This window comes from Alexandromys fortis, unplaced genomic scaffold (assembly GCF_014885135.2).
Source record: "Alexandromys fortis isolate MF-2015 unplaced genomic scaffold, M_Fortis_MF-2015_v1.1 scaffold_55, whole genome shotgun sequence".
Classification (NCBI taxonomy): domain Eukaryota; kingdom Metazoa; phylum Chordata; class Mammalia; order Rodentia; family Cricetidae; genus Alexandromys; species Alexandromys fortis.
Genome location: NW_026067936.1, coordinates 2,651,904 through 2,666,346, shown reverse-complemented (window position 1 = coordinate 2,666,346; position 14,443 = coordinate 2,651,904). Strand labels below are relative to the sequence as shown.

The 14,443-nt window shown below is 42.1% G+C and overlaps 1 protein-coding gene across 5 annotated transcripts in view; it reads right to left on the bottom strand.

Moving 5' to 3' along the window:
- Nsd3 (nuclear receptor binding SET domain protein 3) overlaps nt 1-14,443 on the bottom strand; it is a 101,054-nt gene that overhangs the window by 31,456 nt on the left and 55,155 nt on the right. For 4 of the 5 annotated variants that reach the window (XM_050146760.1, XM_050146759.1, XM_050146761.1 and 1 more), the window contains exons 7-9: nt 11,951-12,077; nt 4,942-5,042; nt 2,685-2,730 (exon numbers count right to left, since the gene is read on the bottom strand). In XM_050146760.1, coding sequence (XP_050002717.1) covers nt 2,685-2,730; nt 4,942-5,042; nt 11,951-12,077 — 274 coding nt within the window. Of the gene's footprint in view, nt 1-162; nt 1,742-2,684; nt 2,731-4,941; nt 5,043-11,950; nt 12,078-14,443 lie in introns of those variants that run through there. The other variant, XM_050146763.1, reaches the window with a different exon arrangement.

The following is a 14,443-nucleotide window of genomic DNA, read 5'->3' as shown; positions in this document are numbered from 1 at the left end:
CAGCTCTGCTCTACGGCTACTTTCACCAGCGGAGCCCACGTTCCAGTCTAGACAGCAACTTTAGCAAAACTGAAGGACAGCCAATCGGGAGCAGTGCAGAGAACCATTCGATTTCATAAGGGGAAGACAGGAAACCCAACACAGTGCAGTTTACAGATACGGTTGCAGAGACATCTCCATCTTGTTTTATTAGGGATGTGACAAATCTTTGATTTGTATTCGATTCGTACACGGATAGTGCCATTTCAACCCCCCCAATTTTGCAATTCAGTTGATTATTATCCCCCAAATAAATTTTGGATGTTCATAATTGCTCTTTCTTGGTAAAGTGGTATTTATTGTGACCATACACAAGTGTTGCAGCACATCTACACATGTCATGCCGTGTGGGAGGCACACTACTGAGGGCTGTAATGGACAATCAGTGGTCAAGTGTAGCAAATCACGAAGAACTAGATGAGAGGCCTCTGGACTTTGTGAGGGAAGGAATAAATATATATTTGAAAAAAAAAAGGCAGAGAATAGAGTGGAATTTTTTTTTTAAAACTGCGTGTAATACAAATCCAGCCAAAACAATAGTGCAAAAAGTTACAAAGCAACAATCTCTTGGGCTAATGCAGTAGGCTATGCCGAGACAGCCACGGTGAAATGTGCAGGTCAGGCACGGTGAATACCAAGGAACCAAGGAGACGGTTAATATTTGCACCCACAGTTTGTGTTTTAGATTCCCCCAACCTTTCCAGACCACACACATCTAGAGCAGCGCAGCAAGCTATGGGGGAAGTGCAGTCCAGAAGAGACTACGGAGAAAGGAGTCTCCTGAGGCCGTGAAGATCCGCAACAGGCTGGGTGGGAGCAGCGCTTGGTGTGCAGCCATATTCTGTGGTGGAGGATGTGGGCCTCGGGAGACTGCTCGGGTTATCCCATCCTACAAGTTTGCACTGAAAGCTTCCTGACAGCTACCAAGGAGGGGGCCTGCCCGTGTGAACGCTGATTAAAAAACACAACAACACAAATCTATCTCTGTCATTGCTGGTGTGTGGAACCAGAACACCACCACAAAGTACTTCCTTGGCCTAAAAGGTCACTGAATTAACAAGGAGTTTTAACAGAGGAACGGGAGTGCTGTACTGAGAGGCTTTCGAAGGGAAACACAGGTACCGCCAATTCCGATGAGTTTCTGAAAACACTAGAAAAATGACAGACCGCTTAAGACAGCTGTCAAGCTGTTCTCCATGATAACGGCACTAATATTAAAAAAAAAAATAAGAGCTTTTAATGATTGCAATGTATACAGTTTGGGCCGTTTGGCAAAACCCTGCAGATGTGTATTAATGATGCTTTATTCAAAAACAAAAACAAAACAGTCCATGTTGGAATTGATCAGGGTAAGTTAATGGTGGTTTTTAGGCTGGACCCATGATTTAAGCTGTACCCATCCAGCTTAGACAAAAAAATAAAAATAAAAAGAGAGAAATCATCTGAATGTTAAAGCAATTGTTCAGAGTCTTGAGGAAGAAACCAGGCCAGAGAATGCCAATAATGATGATTGGCAAAATCAAAATCAAAACAAAAGAAACTTTATCGAGCCGCCGACAAAGAAATCTTGCACGGAGACTACAAGTCTGGAGTTTCTGGGATGAAATTGTACAGGAATCTCAGTCCACAGTTTCCTCATTCGCTGCGGAGACGGAGCTGTCACTGAATCTGACAGAGCCCTGCACTCCTCGGTCCGCCGACCCTGTGGAATGGTGGAAACACAACGCAATCAGGCCTCCTAATCTCGCAGCGATCGCGATGCCTTTTCTTGGAGCTCCGCCAAGCAGTGTTCCCTCCGAGAGGCGTTCAGTTCTGCTGAGGATCTCCACGGAGACCATCGCTGCAGACTTCTCCCCGAGAATGCAGAGAGGCTGGTGTTTTATTTTATTTATTTTAAAATAATGCAATTTGCCCAGAGTAGACTACAGGTATTAAATACAGTTAGTTTGAGCTCACCAAAATCGCATGAGTCATGCTATGAAGTTTGTACTATACTCAAATTGCACACAGAAAACACATAGAAAGTTTAAGGCTCCTTAAACTTTGTGCAGATCTCCAATAGAGTCAATATATGGTCATCAAATAGTGGTCATGGCTATGCTATGGGTAACTTACAAAAGGATTGTACAGCACTGTAAAAAGGAAGTGTGGCAACACTTTTTGCAGTAAAGCTGTCCTGTCTGATTTGCCATAGTCCATTTTTGACAAACATTAATAGGAACTATTCGGTATTCAGTCGAATACCAAAAAAGTGGATTCGTCACATCCCTAGTTTATAAGCCAGTGAAATCCCAAAATCTTACGGAGAAAAGTGGGAAACAATATCAAGTCTACATGGTGTTCTCCAATTTACCAAAACAAGAAAGACTTTCATGTGGGAGGACAGAGTAGGATCAACTCTAAAAGTGTCTCTCTCTCTCTCTCTCTCTCTCTCTCTCTCTCTCTCTCTCTCACACACACACACACACACACACACACACACACACACACACGTGTGCATGCACACCACAAGGGGGATGAAACTTCACACCAAAGAGCAACAATGATTTACAGAGACAGACAAAGATCCATGAAGTGCAGATAAGTTCTTCTCAACAACTGGTTAAATCAAGGAAGTGCCAAGCAGCACTCCAGCGCTAACTCACCTTTCTGTAATCCAGTCTTCAGGGAAGCCTGCGGCGCTGTGTCAACCTGTTAGGACAGAGCAACACAGCATTAACAGGAAGGCTTTCACTTTTAAAAACAGAGGGAAGAATAACATGTTCATCAGTCTAAGTAGTGATGAGTGACCAATGTTACCAAAAATCCGAATCTGACCCATCTTTCTCGGAGTCAGGGAGGTTAATCCTAGCTGCCTGTGCTGATACCAAGTGACACCACACAGCACATGCTCGTTCGCAGACTTCCCACCACTCTCTTGCTACACGACGAGAACAAGACTATTTTCCTCAGTGTCTGGGAGGCAGGAGCGGGGCTGTTTCTTCCACCAGCCCCAACATTGCTAGGAACCCCTCCCGCCCCAAAGACATTAGGATAAATTTTTACTTACTATGAAACTCAGGTTAATGTAACTCACGCCACTTTAAGACCCTTCCGCGCCTGCACTCACAGCTAAGTTGCTGAGAATCGGGACCCTCTCTGTAGAGAGTGCTACATGGCTCCATACAGCTGGAAGCTCAATACTTGTGCTGCTAGAACAAACTTAGTAAGTCTGTGATATTGCAATAGCACTTTCTTGAGTGTCTTATGAACAGGGTCTTGATCCTACATCAGGAGAGCGAGATCAGAAGTTATTCTGCCAATGTATATGTAAAACACGTGGTACTGGGAGACTGAACCATTGGAATAGGGAAAAGATGCTGTCTGGAGTCCTGTTTAGGCTATGATTGAATTTTATGTTTCTTTAAGGTGTGAAATATGCATGTTGAAACACATTTTGTAAATATTTAAGGATTGTTCTAAGCTTTTTAAAAATTTTTTTATTTTTTTTACAACAGGTAAAAAAACATACAACAGGAATGCTTTTGTACGATACAATTAGTTGTACAAATATAAAGTCTTCTAAACAATCACTGTCATTATTCTACTACTAACTATATATAACACAGTGGCAGTAACAATTTGTCCCATGATTTTACTCATTCTGGTTATAAATGCTAAACTGAATGGTCACAGACTGAATTTGGAAACCAGGTGGCAAAGTCACAACTTCATTTTGGTAACAAATACTATAGGATTTGTCAGACTTGGAAATTTTTGCAATTTCCTAGATATGTAAATTATATGATAAATGATGAATATTAGCTAAATTTTAGCTAAATATTCTCAAAAATGTTTTATATGCTTGTGATACCATAGAGCACCCACAAAGTTAGCTTTTAAGTTTGAAAATTTAAAATTGTGAAGATGTTCAAAAAAAAAAGTACATACTCTTCCATGGTAAATGGCTTTAAAATATTACACTTACTGGAACTAATTCTGGATTGAATACAAGGTGGTTGGGCTATAAAAAATAAATATTCTAAAGCTGGCTGAGGTGTGAGACACCTTTAATCCCAGCACTGGTGAGGCTGAGGCAGGAGGATCTCTGTGCATGCCTGGCCAACCTGATCTATACATCGAATTCCAGGCCAGTCAGGGCTATATAGTGAGACCATCTCAAAAAAATGAAGAAAGGAAAGAGAAGAAAAGAATATTTTGGGGACACAGCTCTGTGGCAAAGTGCTTATCATTTATTTTTTTAAAAAAAAATCTGTGAGTTCATAATTTATAGAACCATTTCTAAGAGTTATTTGAAAGGTAATTTAACATGTATATTACTACATTGATTACACCAGTTGTACACATTCGATCAAAATGTACTTCCCTCCCCACACACTTTTTCCTTGAATATTATTTATCTAACAGTCTGATTTCAGATGAGTGCCATTCCACTGAAAAAAATAACATTTCAAAAGATCTGCGATACCAACAGAAAGACCAGATCATATATGATTACCTGCTTCTTAAATATAAGAATATAAATTAAATTAATTTGATTTGTTTAAAAAATAAAAACAATATATACCAGCAGCTTACACCAAAAATCAAAGTTTTAAAAAGGGAACTCCATGATGGTTCCAAGTGAAACTCATGAAAACATGAACTCATTGTGCTTATAACAGAAATTTCAAAATGAACGCCAGGGTCTTGCACCGCTGGCTTCCCATCTCCAGACCTGTTCTCTGTGACCATGCCTGAAGCAGCATCACAGCACAGCTGTCTGAGAAGTCGCCACCACGACCACCACAGATGGAAACAAGCTCAGGAGTGAGGCCCGGTGGGGAGGGTCTTTCTTTGGTGACAGGAGAGAAGCCACCACATTACAGATACACTCTAACTCTCTACATGTAGGAAGCCAACCTGCTCCTTTTTGATCTTCTTCTTTGGCACAACCTCGGTGGATTTCTCTGATTCAGATCGAGTCCTGACTGATCTTCTTTGCTGTTTCTTTTCTGCTGGGCCTATGACATGATTTAAACACACACATAAAGAAAAACATGTTAGGGACTGTTTGACTCATGTGGTTAAGAGCTGACCAGATTTTTGACTTTTTTTTTATCCATTACTGACAGAATTTTAATTAAGTCATTAAAAACACCTGGGAACACATAATTTGCTAGTAGCTCAAATAACTGAGAATGGGCTCTGTACAAGATCCTGTTACACAAATAAGTAAGGTTGTTTTAGTTTAGGCAGAGGCAGTTTACTCCCGAAGGCCAGTAACGCACTTAAGGAAGTGTGACTGGGGGTGAAGGACGGAATGGGTCAGCACAAAGCGCTCTGCTAGCCCATATGCACAAAGGGACTGAGTTCAGATCCCCAGCAACCACTTTAGAACAAACAGAGAAAAGGGCAGAGCAGCACACACCTGTTATCTACTGCTGAGGCGTGAAGAAGGGTCTCCAGGGCTTGCTGCCAGTCTCTCCTTTCTCATATATATGCATGGGGTACACCGTGTGCATACACATTCACATGCATGGGTATATATGTAAACAGGTGTGTGCGCAAGTTTGCAAGTTTGTGCACATGCAGGTGAAGGCGCTATCAGGAATCGGTCAAACCCAGGGCTCACTAATATGGACAGTCTCCAAAGTCACCTTCCAAGGCTGGAATTATAGGCAGGCTACCATGTTCATCTGGCACTTATGTGGGTTCCTGTCCTCTCGCTTGCTGGCAAGTGTTTTAGTTGCAGGGCTAGCTCCATAGAGCAGCATGGAGCCACACCTGATAATCAGCTCCTAATATTGGTTGGGGCCTGATAACGCAATGATTATCAGCTGCCTGCATATGTGTGAACCTATGGGCAGTGCCCACCTGGCAGTTCGGGGTTGGCAGCCCATGCCTACTTAAGGGCTGGGAGAGGTAGAGAGGTAGAGAGAGGGAGAGAGGTAGAGAGGTAGAGAGAGGTAGAGAGAGGTAGAGAGAGGTAGAGAGGTAGAGAGGTAGAGAGGTAGAGAGAGAGAGAGAGAGAGAGAGAGAGAGAGAGAGAGAGAGGAGAGAGAGAGAGAGGAAGGAGAGAGAGAAAGTGAATAAAGTCCTGGAATAAACTGCAGTGAGAGCTCCTGTGGTCGCGTCATCCTGCAAGGGTGGCCGCAACAGTATATTTCAGAGGTATAATTAATCTGCTTCTAGCACCGAAGTCACAATCTAGTCAATGAAGGTTCTGGAACTATTCTTTACTCTCAAGTTTTTTCTTTAAACTGATAACGGGCGGTGGTGGTGCATGCCTAATCCCAGCACTAGGGAGGCAGAGGCAGGTGGATCTCTTGTGAGTTCGAGGCCAACCTGGTCTACAGAGCTAGTTCTAGGACAGGCTCCAAAAGCTTAAAAAAAAAAAAAGTTTACTAAAACAAGAGCACCTGCCCTTGTAGACCAGCTGAGGATACTTTAGCACAATCATCAATACTCAAGTACCACCTAGGAAGACAAAATGAAAACAGCTTGGAAGCAACACGAGCGAGCAAATCCGTACTTGTTTCTAGGGTGGTGTGGGGGTTAGCAAGCAGTCCTAACTTCTTGCCACTTTATGATGTGCTGACCAGATCAAGCTTTTTGGTTTTTTGGAGACAGGTTCTCATGTAGACCGAACTATCCTTGAACACACCAGATAGTCAAGCGTGATAGTGAATTTCCCGTCTCCCTGCTTCCATCTCTCAAGTGCTGGGGTGATAGGCACGCGCTCACATGCCAGTCTATGTGGGACTGGCGTTTGAACCCAGGGCTTTAAGCATGCTAGGCAAGCTCTCTACCAACTAAAATACAACCCCAACCCTGACCTACTGTCTTACAAAAGGAAAGCAACATGATTTCTTACGACTATTCTGAAAGCTACCTAAAGAACAGACACATTTAAAACCACTAACAATTTTTATACTTATTTTCTAAGGGGGAGCAGGAACTTGGAAAATAATTTAGTGGACTCGTATGAATGAATAAACATCACTCTTCAAACCACAGAGATATGTCAGGGGCACACAGTTTATGTATTTAAGTTAGAAAAAGAAAAGAAAAAGCTCAAGACCTCTCAGCTCGCAGCTGAGATGACACAATGGATTCTAAGGGGAAACAAGCCTCTTTTCTGACCTTTTGTTGTATGGAGCAGTGCCGCTTCTCGCCTCCCAGCTCCCGGCCACCCGCTAGCTTTACACCTAAATAATTACACGGAAACTGTATTCTTTTAAACCATTAGCTCTAGCCTCTTACTGGCTAATTCTCACATCCTGATTAACCCATTTCTAATAATCTGTATAGCGCCATGTGGCTTACCGGGAAGGATCTTAACCTGCGTCCACCTTGGAGAAGAGAGGCAGGCATCTGCCTGACTCGGCTTTCTTTCTCCCAGAATTCTGTTCTGTCTACTCCACCCACCTAAGGGCTGGACTATCAAAGGCCAAGCAGTTTTTTTTTTTTATTAATTAACCAATGAAAGCAACAGATAGATAGATGATACTCCCACACCATTCTTTGGACTACTAAAAGTTATTTTTATAAAATAGTGAGATAATTATTTAAAAAGACAAAAGTATGTTTATCAACAATCACTGGCAACTAAACTAAAACCGACATCAAAGCTGTAGCACCAGTCCCTGAAGGGAGGGTCTAGTCCAAACTCAGAGCCTAACCTCGAGTGTCTAAGGAAGAAATCTGGACTGCCTTTTTCTATGTACAAAGAATGAGAACATTCTGTTTAACAACAAAACAAAGGTGAAAGCTCACAGCAGAACTTGAATTTCATAATGAAGGAATTACACAAAGACATACTCAGTAGCTGAGGAAAAGGGAAGAAAATCACGACTCTTTAATAAAAGTAGTGACACTTAAGAACTGTCCAGTAAGCTGGGCGGTGGTGGCGCACGCCTTTAATCCCAGCACTCGGGAGGCAGAGGCAGGTGGATCTCTGTGAGTTCGAGGCCAGCCTGGTCTACAAGAGCTAGTTCCAGGACAGGCACAAAAGCTACAGAGAAACCCTGTCTCGAAAAAACAAAAAAAAAAAAAAAAAAAAAAAAAAAAAAAAAAAAAGTACGGAGAAACCCTGTCTCAAAAATCCAAAAAAAAAAAAAAAAAAAAAAAACTGTCCAGTAAAGCCAGGCAGTGGTGGCACACACCTTTAATCCCTGCACTCAGGAGACAGGGGCAGGCGGATCTCTGTTCGAGGCCAGCCTGGTCTACAGAGCAAGTTCCAGGACAGGCAGAGATACACAGAGAAACCTTGTCTCAAAAATCAAAAACAAAAATAAAAATAAGAAATTTCCAGTATGAAATTAAGATTTTCTATTTTTTTCCTTCTGGGGAAGACTATAGGTGTGTAAATAAAGATCTAGACATCTCACTTAAAGCAGGACAAATGAACAAAGCTGCTATAAAAACTGATATGCCTACTAGAATTGCCCAGACCAAAGGGCTTTGTTTGATGAATACCCAAAAGAAAATAAATATTACATCGTAGCCTAAGTCACTTGCTCATCTTCAACCACTTTATTAAACGGTGGCTGACATGATGCAAGCAGCAGACCTCCCTCGGTTCTTCAGTTCCGCTTCCTTCCCTAACTCTACACTGGATGAAGATACTCGGCTACTGTGCCCCATTCAACAGTGCCCAGTACCTTGAGAATGATCTCGTCCTGTCTTGCACTCCTCCCATCTGTCGCTAGAAAGCTAGCCCAGGTGTTTTTTTGTTTGTTTGTTTTTTGAGCCAGGATTTCTCTGTGAAGCCCTGGCTGTCCTAGAACTCACTCTGTAGACCAGGCTGGCCTGCGACTCACAGAGATCCCCCTGCCTCTGCCTCACGAGTGCTGGGACTAAAGGTGTGGACCTCCAAGTCTTTTCCTGTATGGTGCTTGTACAGTTTTTGTAATAATTCAGATTTTACTTAGATTCAAACTCACAAAAATAACCCTCTGTACCCTCCACTACAGATTTGCCTGGACTGCTACTGATTCAAGACCTCTATTTCTACTTCCCAGAAGCTGACTCTTCCAGAAGACAATTCGATCAGTGTATTACCACAGTGCACTAAGAGGTATACCGGGTGAGAGAGACAGCGGGTAAAGGCCCTTGGCAACATGGCTGAGCTCAACCCTGGGACCCACACTGTGGCAGGAAAGAATCCATTTCTGCAGCTGTTCCCTGACCTCGCTGTATAGTCACAGTGGCATACATGCACCACACATACAAATAAATAAATGGCATCTTTTTAAAAAGGAGAAGTGTGTATTTGATCTCTGCCCTTTTTTCCTAAGTCCTTTCTAATTCTCTGAGTGATATGAATGCATATTTGTCCTGTTTGGTCTTTGACCTAGTTCCTGGCACAGAGCTTGCAAGTGGATCTGTCTTTTACTGTAGTGAGACAACTGTTGATGGCTGCTAGGCAGAACTTAGTCACTAGAAGGACAAAGCTGTACTAAGTTTTTAGTTCCAAGCCCAAATTCCTGCCCAAGAAGGCAAGACAGGCTGGAGCCTACATTAACAACAGGCCGTACCTATGTGATGAAGCCTCCTTGACATCCTCTGAACTATGACACCAGAAGGTTCAGATGGGAGAATGGAGACACTACACAGCCTTTTGCACCTTCATCTGCCTGCACATCTGTACCCTCTGTGGCATCTTTAATACTAACTGGTAAGTGTCAATGAGGTGTCCTGCCTGGGTTCTGTGAGCCACTCTAGCAAATGACTCTCTCAGAGGAGGGAACAGTAGCAGGCTCCAACCAGAAACTGGAGATAGGGTTAGGCTGGTGGGGGAGGCCAAAGATCTGGAATGCAAAACCAGCCTGGGCTACAAGGGCTATAAGGAGAATCTTATCTTTACAAAACCCACTTCCTGGAGACTTCTGGAATCTAACTAAGCCTAAGGGTGTGGGAGCTGATGTTGGTCAGGACAGCAATTGGGAGGTGGGAGCAGGAGGTAGTGAGTTTAGAACGAGTCTGGGTTTCATACCAGAAGCAGGTAAGTTTCACCCTCAAGGGTCTGAGAGGTGAGAAGTGAATCCAAAGAGGAGGTGGCACATGTTTTAATCCCAAACTAAGGAGGCAGAAGCAAGAAGCATCTCAGTTTGGGGCCAGCCTAGTCGATAAAGAGAGTTCCAGAGCAGTCAGAGCCACACAATAAGACCTTGTCTCACAAACAAAATGGCTGCTTAGCAAGTGTCTAAGAAATGGTGAGTGTGGGAAAATAATCCACTCACCCAGGTTACAGGAGTGTGCAAAATGGCCAAAGTAAGACAGAAAAGAAACGGGTTTTTTCCCCATATTATGAAATCACTTCTTAGAATTCAAAATCTTTTTAAAAACAAAATAAGTTCTTATTTCTAAGATAAGATTCTAGATGCCCAAGCTAATTAATATTTCTTTTTCAGTTAAGTACTTAACTTAGGCCCGTTGCACACCAGGCAAGCACTCTACCACTGACTTTTATAAAAGCCTACAGGTGTGGAGAAGAGTTGTTTAAATAGGTTCTCTGTCTGTAGCCCAGGCTGTCCTGGAACTTACTACATAGCCCAAGTTAACTTTGACCCACAGTAATCCTCCTGCCTCACTCAGCCTTCTGAACCCCCACCTGGCTCCCACCCCACTGTAGTTTTTGACACAAGGTCTCACTTAAGTTACCCATGCTGGCTTTGGAGTTGTGATGCCCACTGCAGTCTCTTCAACTGAGATTAAGGTTCTGTGTTTACTGGCACTACTACAGAAACAATATTCATTTATCAATCACAGAGTTCTGTTGTTGTGACACAAATCTACCAGATAACCAGTTTAAACTAAGATACACTGTAAGTCCTTTTGAAAATTAGCTTTAAACAGGTAAGATGGCTCAGTGAATCCAGACGCAGGCTGCCAGGTCTGATCTGAGTTTGATCCCCAGGACCCACACTAAGAGACTGACTCTCACAGGTCGTCCTCTGAGATCCACATGCGTGCCATGCCATGTGTACACGTGCGCGTATACACACACACACACACACACACACACACACAAGTAAATAAGTGGAATTAAAATTTTAAACCAAAACATAGCCTTAAATCTTCCAAAGGCACAACCTAAATACAGGAGCTTTTCTTTCTCTGTGTTTTGTTGTTATTTTCTTTCATTTGTTTGTATGGTCCTGGCAGGCCTGGGACTGGCCTCAAACTCACAGAGCTCCACCTGCCTCTGCTGCCCACTCCCTGCTTCAGGTGTTTCTCTTTCAAGGAAGAGTGACTGTGCTCAGTTCTCAGTTTAGGGGTCTGTCACATCAGAGTAGCCAGGTCCTGGGCCCAGAGCTACAGACAGTGCGCACAGAGGAGAAAGGGGCAAATGGTGAGGGTGTCTGTGATGCTGGACGAGCAAGCTCTGCTCTATGGAGAGAAAGGACTCAGACAAGCTTACAGTGCATAGCCTCGCTCTCTCTCCTCTATGTATTCATGTATGTATTTATTTATTTAGAGCTGGGTGTTGCTGCTTTCTTCTGGCTGGGATTACATGCATACTACATACTCAGCATAGAAATTACAGCTATACTCTTAATTATGGAACTACTCTAGTATTTAAATTCCTGTAGGAAAAAGAACTATGAATAAAGCGCTCTAGTTCTGACCCATTTTTTTTCAACTAAATATTTATTTTTACAATCAAAATCCTTAAATTTAATTTTATGTGGATGAGTAATAAGTCTACATGTATGTCTGTGTGTACACCATGTGTGTACCAGGTGCCTGTGAAGGCCAGGAGAAGGAGTTAGATCCTCTGGGACTGGGGTTACAGAATCAGCATACAAAGTAATGATTCTCACTATGAAATATTTATGCATATGTGCCATTATGAACTGTTTCCACCCATCATAGTTCACCTTCAATAAAGACAGTTGCTTAGGAACCTCTCGGTCATACCCACCTGCAGAACCAGACGTTGCCTCAGGAGATGACATGTTCTGGGTTGACTTCTCATTTCTCTGACTTGGTGAAGAGATTATAAGCCTGTCTTGCCCCCTGACACTTATTTCTGTTTTGTTACCAATTCCCTTTAAAATGAGGCAGAATAAAAAAAAAAAAAAAAACAAGCGATTAGCAGGCACATAGTATCGTGAGCTTATAAAGATGGATTAATTAACATGATCATAATTTTCTCAAACTTGTATTGTCAATTATGATTAGTTGTTATCAGAAAAATTTTTATTAAGTCATCAGATGTATTTTAAAATATGCAGTGAGATCACTTGAGAGAAAAATGAAAACTGTTTGTTTTAAGTGCAGGTGATAAATACCCTTAATAAATGAACCTGCATCACCCCATTTTCTGTCAAAAACAAAGCAATCCCTCGTCTGAACAGTTCCCTAGCCTGAACAGTTTCTTTCATTACACCACTGTCATTTGAAGTCTGTTACAAAGGTACAAAGGCCAGTGTGTTTTAAGATGAGACTATCTTTAAAGAAATATGCCATTTATTTTTATAAAATGTTATCAAATATGTCACACGGAGCAGACAGCAGGTGCAGTCAACTCATATTAGAAAAGAATTTAGGTTTTTTTAAAGGTATTGAAATAAGAGCCATTTTAAGTGTTATAAGACGATTTGTTTTTAAAGATTATTTATTTTCATTTTATGTATTTGAGTGTTGCGCCGCATGTATGTGCACCACATGCATGCCTGCAGAGAGCAGAATGTGGCCTTGGGTCCTCTGGAACTGAACCCAGATCTACAAGAGCAGCGAATGTTCTTAAGGGCTGAGTCATCTCTCTAGCCCCAAAAGATCAATTTTATCTTGAATTTCCTTTAATAGTTTTAGGGTATGTTTTGTGGGGGTTGGATTTTCATTCAGAAACAAATAAACTAGCTCTAAGAATAAAGGCAATTCGCGTTCAAACAATATGCAAATGTTCCTATCAAAAGAATCACACTGGGGCTGGGGAGATGGCTCAGAGGTTAAAAGCACTTGCTGCTCCCCTCAGGGACTGAGTTCTGTCCAGGACCCAACACCAAAGTTTTAGAGCTCAGAGATCTGACACTCTCTTCTGGGAAGGAAAGGAAATGAGAAAGGCGGAAGAGAGGACGGAAGGAGAAAGTAAAGGAAAAAGAAAATGGAGCAGTCAAGTGGAAACTAGACTAAGCTTTTCTGGAGAATTGAGCCCTACTGAAACCAATTAAACCCACAGGCAGAAACAGATGGGGAGGGTGCCCTTAGTATTTCTAAGAATGTTTCTGAGGATGAAGCATTGTTATAATTTCAATCAACTATTTATATGTGCGTATGTTGATGGAAAAAGAAACACAGAATTTCTTTATATGCACATGCATGAGATGCACCTAAATCAAAATCACAAATCCCTAACTGTGGAGTGGGTTGTGAGGTACATACCTATTCCAATGTTACAAAAAAAAAAATTTTGACACCTTCAAGTCAAAGACTAACTGCCTTAAGTGGAACCCAGAGTCGGCTGAAAGAGGTTTTAGAAGCTGGTCCATACCATTTAGTTGCCCTTTCCTCACTACGCATCAGTATAGGACCAACAGAGTAGTGGAATGTCTCTAAATCTAACAGGAATCTAACAAAACGGCTGGCTCAGCAAGGCCAAGCTGAATGTGGTCTTTACTCAAACAGCTTCAAGCTAGATTTAGAGAAGCCCCGAGCAAGGTATTGATACCACTGTTAGGAGGAGTCCTGGCCTGGAGGCATAACCAGCCCAGATTTTTATTTTCTGAAATAAGGTTCTGCTGTGTAGCTCAAGCTGGCCTTGTACCTCTGCCTTCTGAGTGCTAGAATGACAGGCACATGCTACCAAGCCCACTCGATCAGGGGAGTACATTCTTTAACAGGAACTCACAATGTGCAGATTTAATGCAAGAAATCCTCACTAAATTTACATAATCCAACACAGTAGCCACAAGTGGTTCACCTGACGTGTGGTTAGACTCCATCAAGATGTTAAAAACACGGCTGGTGGACACAGCTCGGTTGGTACGAAGCTTGTCTAATGTGTATGACTCCTACACCAGCTGCATGTGGCAATTCTAGCACTTAGGTAGGGGCAAGAGAATCAGAGCTGCAGGGTTGTATTCAACGACATAGTTTAAGGCTAACCTGGGCTACATAAGATACTAGAGAGGTGGGTGGAAGAGGCTATATGTTGAATTCCAAAGACTCAGATGAGAGAGAAAAGCAGGAAGCAGCTCTCCAACCACTTTGTACTGACTACATACTGAAATAATGCTTAGGTACATTGAGTTAAATGAACTGTGTAGTTAAAATTAAGACAAAACAAAAAAGCTACTGCCAGTACAACCAAACAGATCAGCAAGTACAATTATTCCAGTAGTTTTTTTTTTAACAATTCAGATAAAAGAAAAGTTTTAATAAAAATCATACTTTACAACAAAGAAAAACTAAC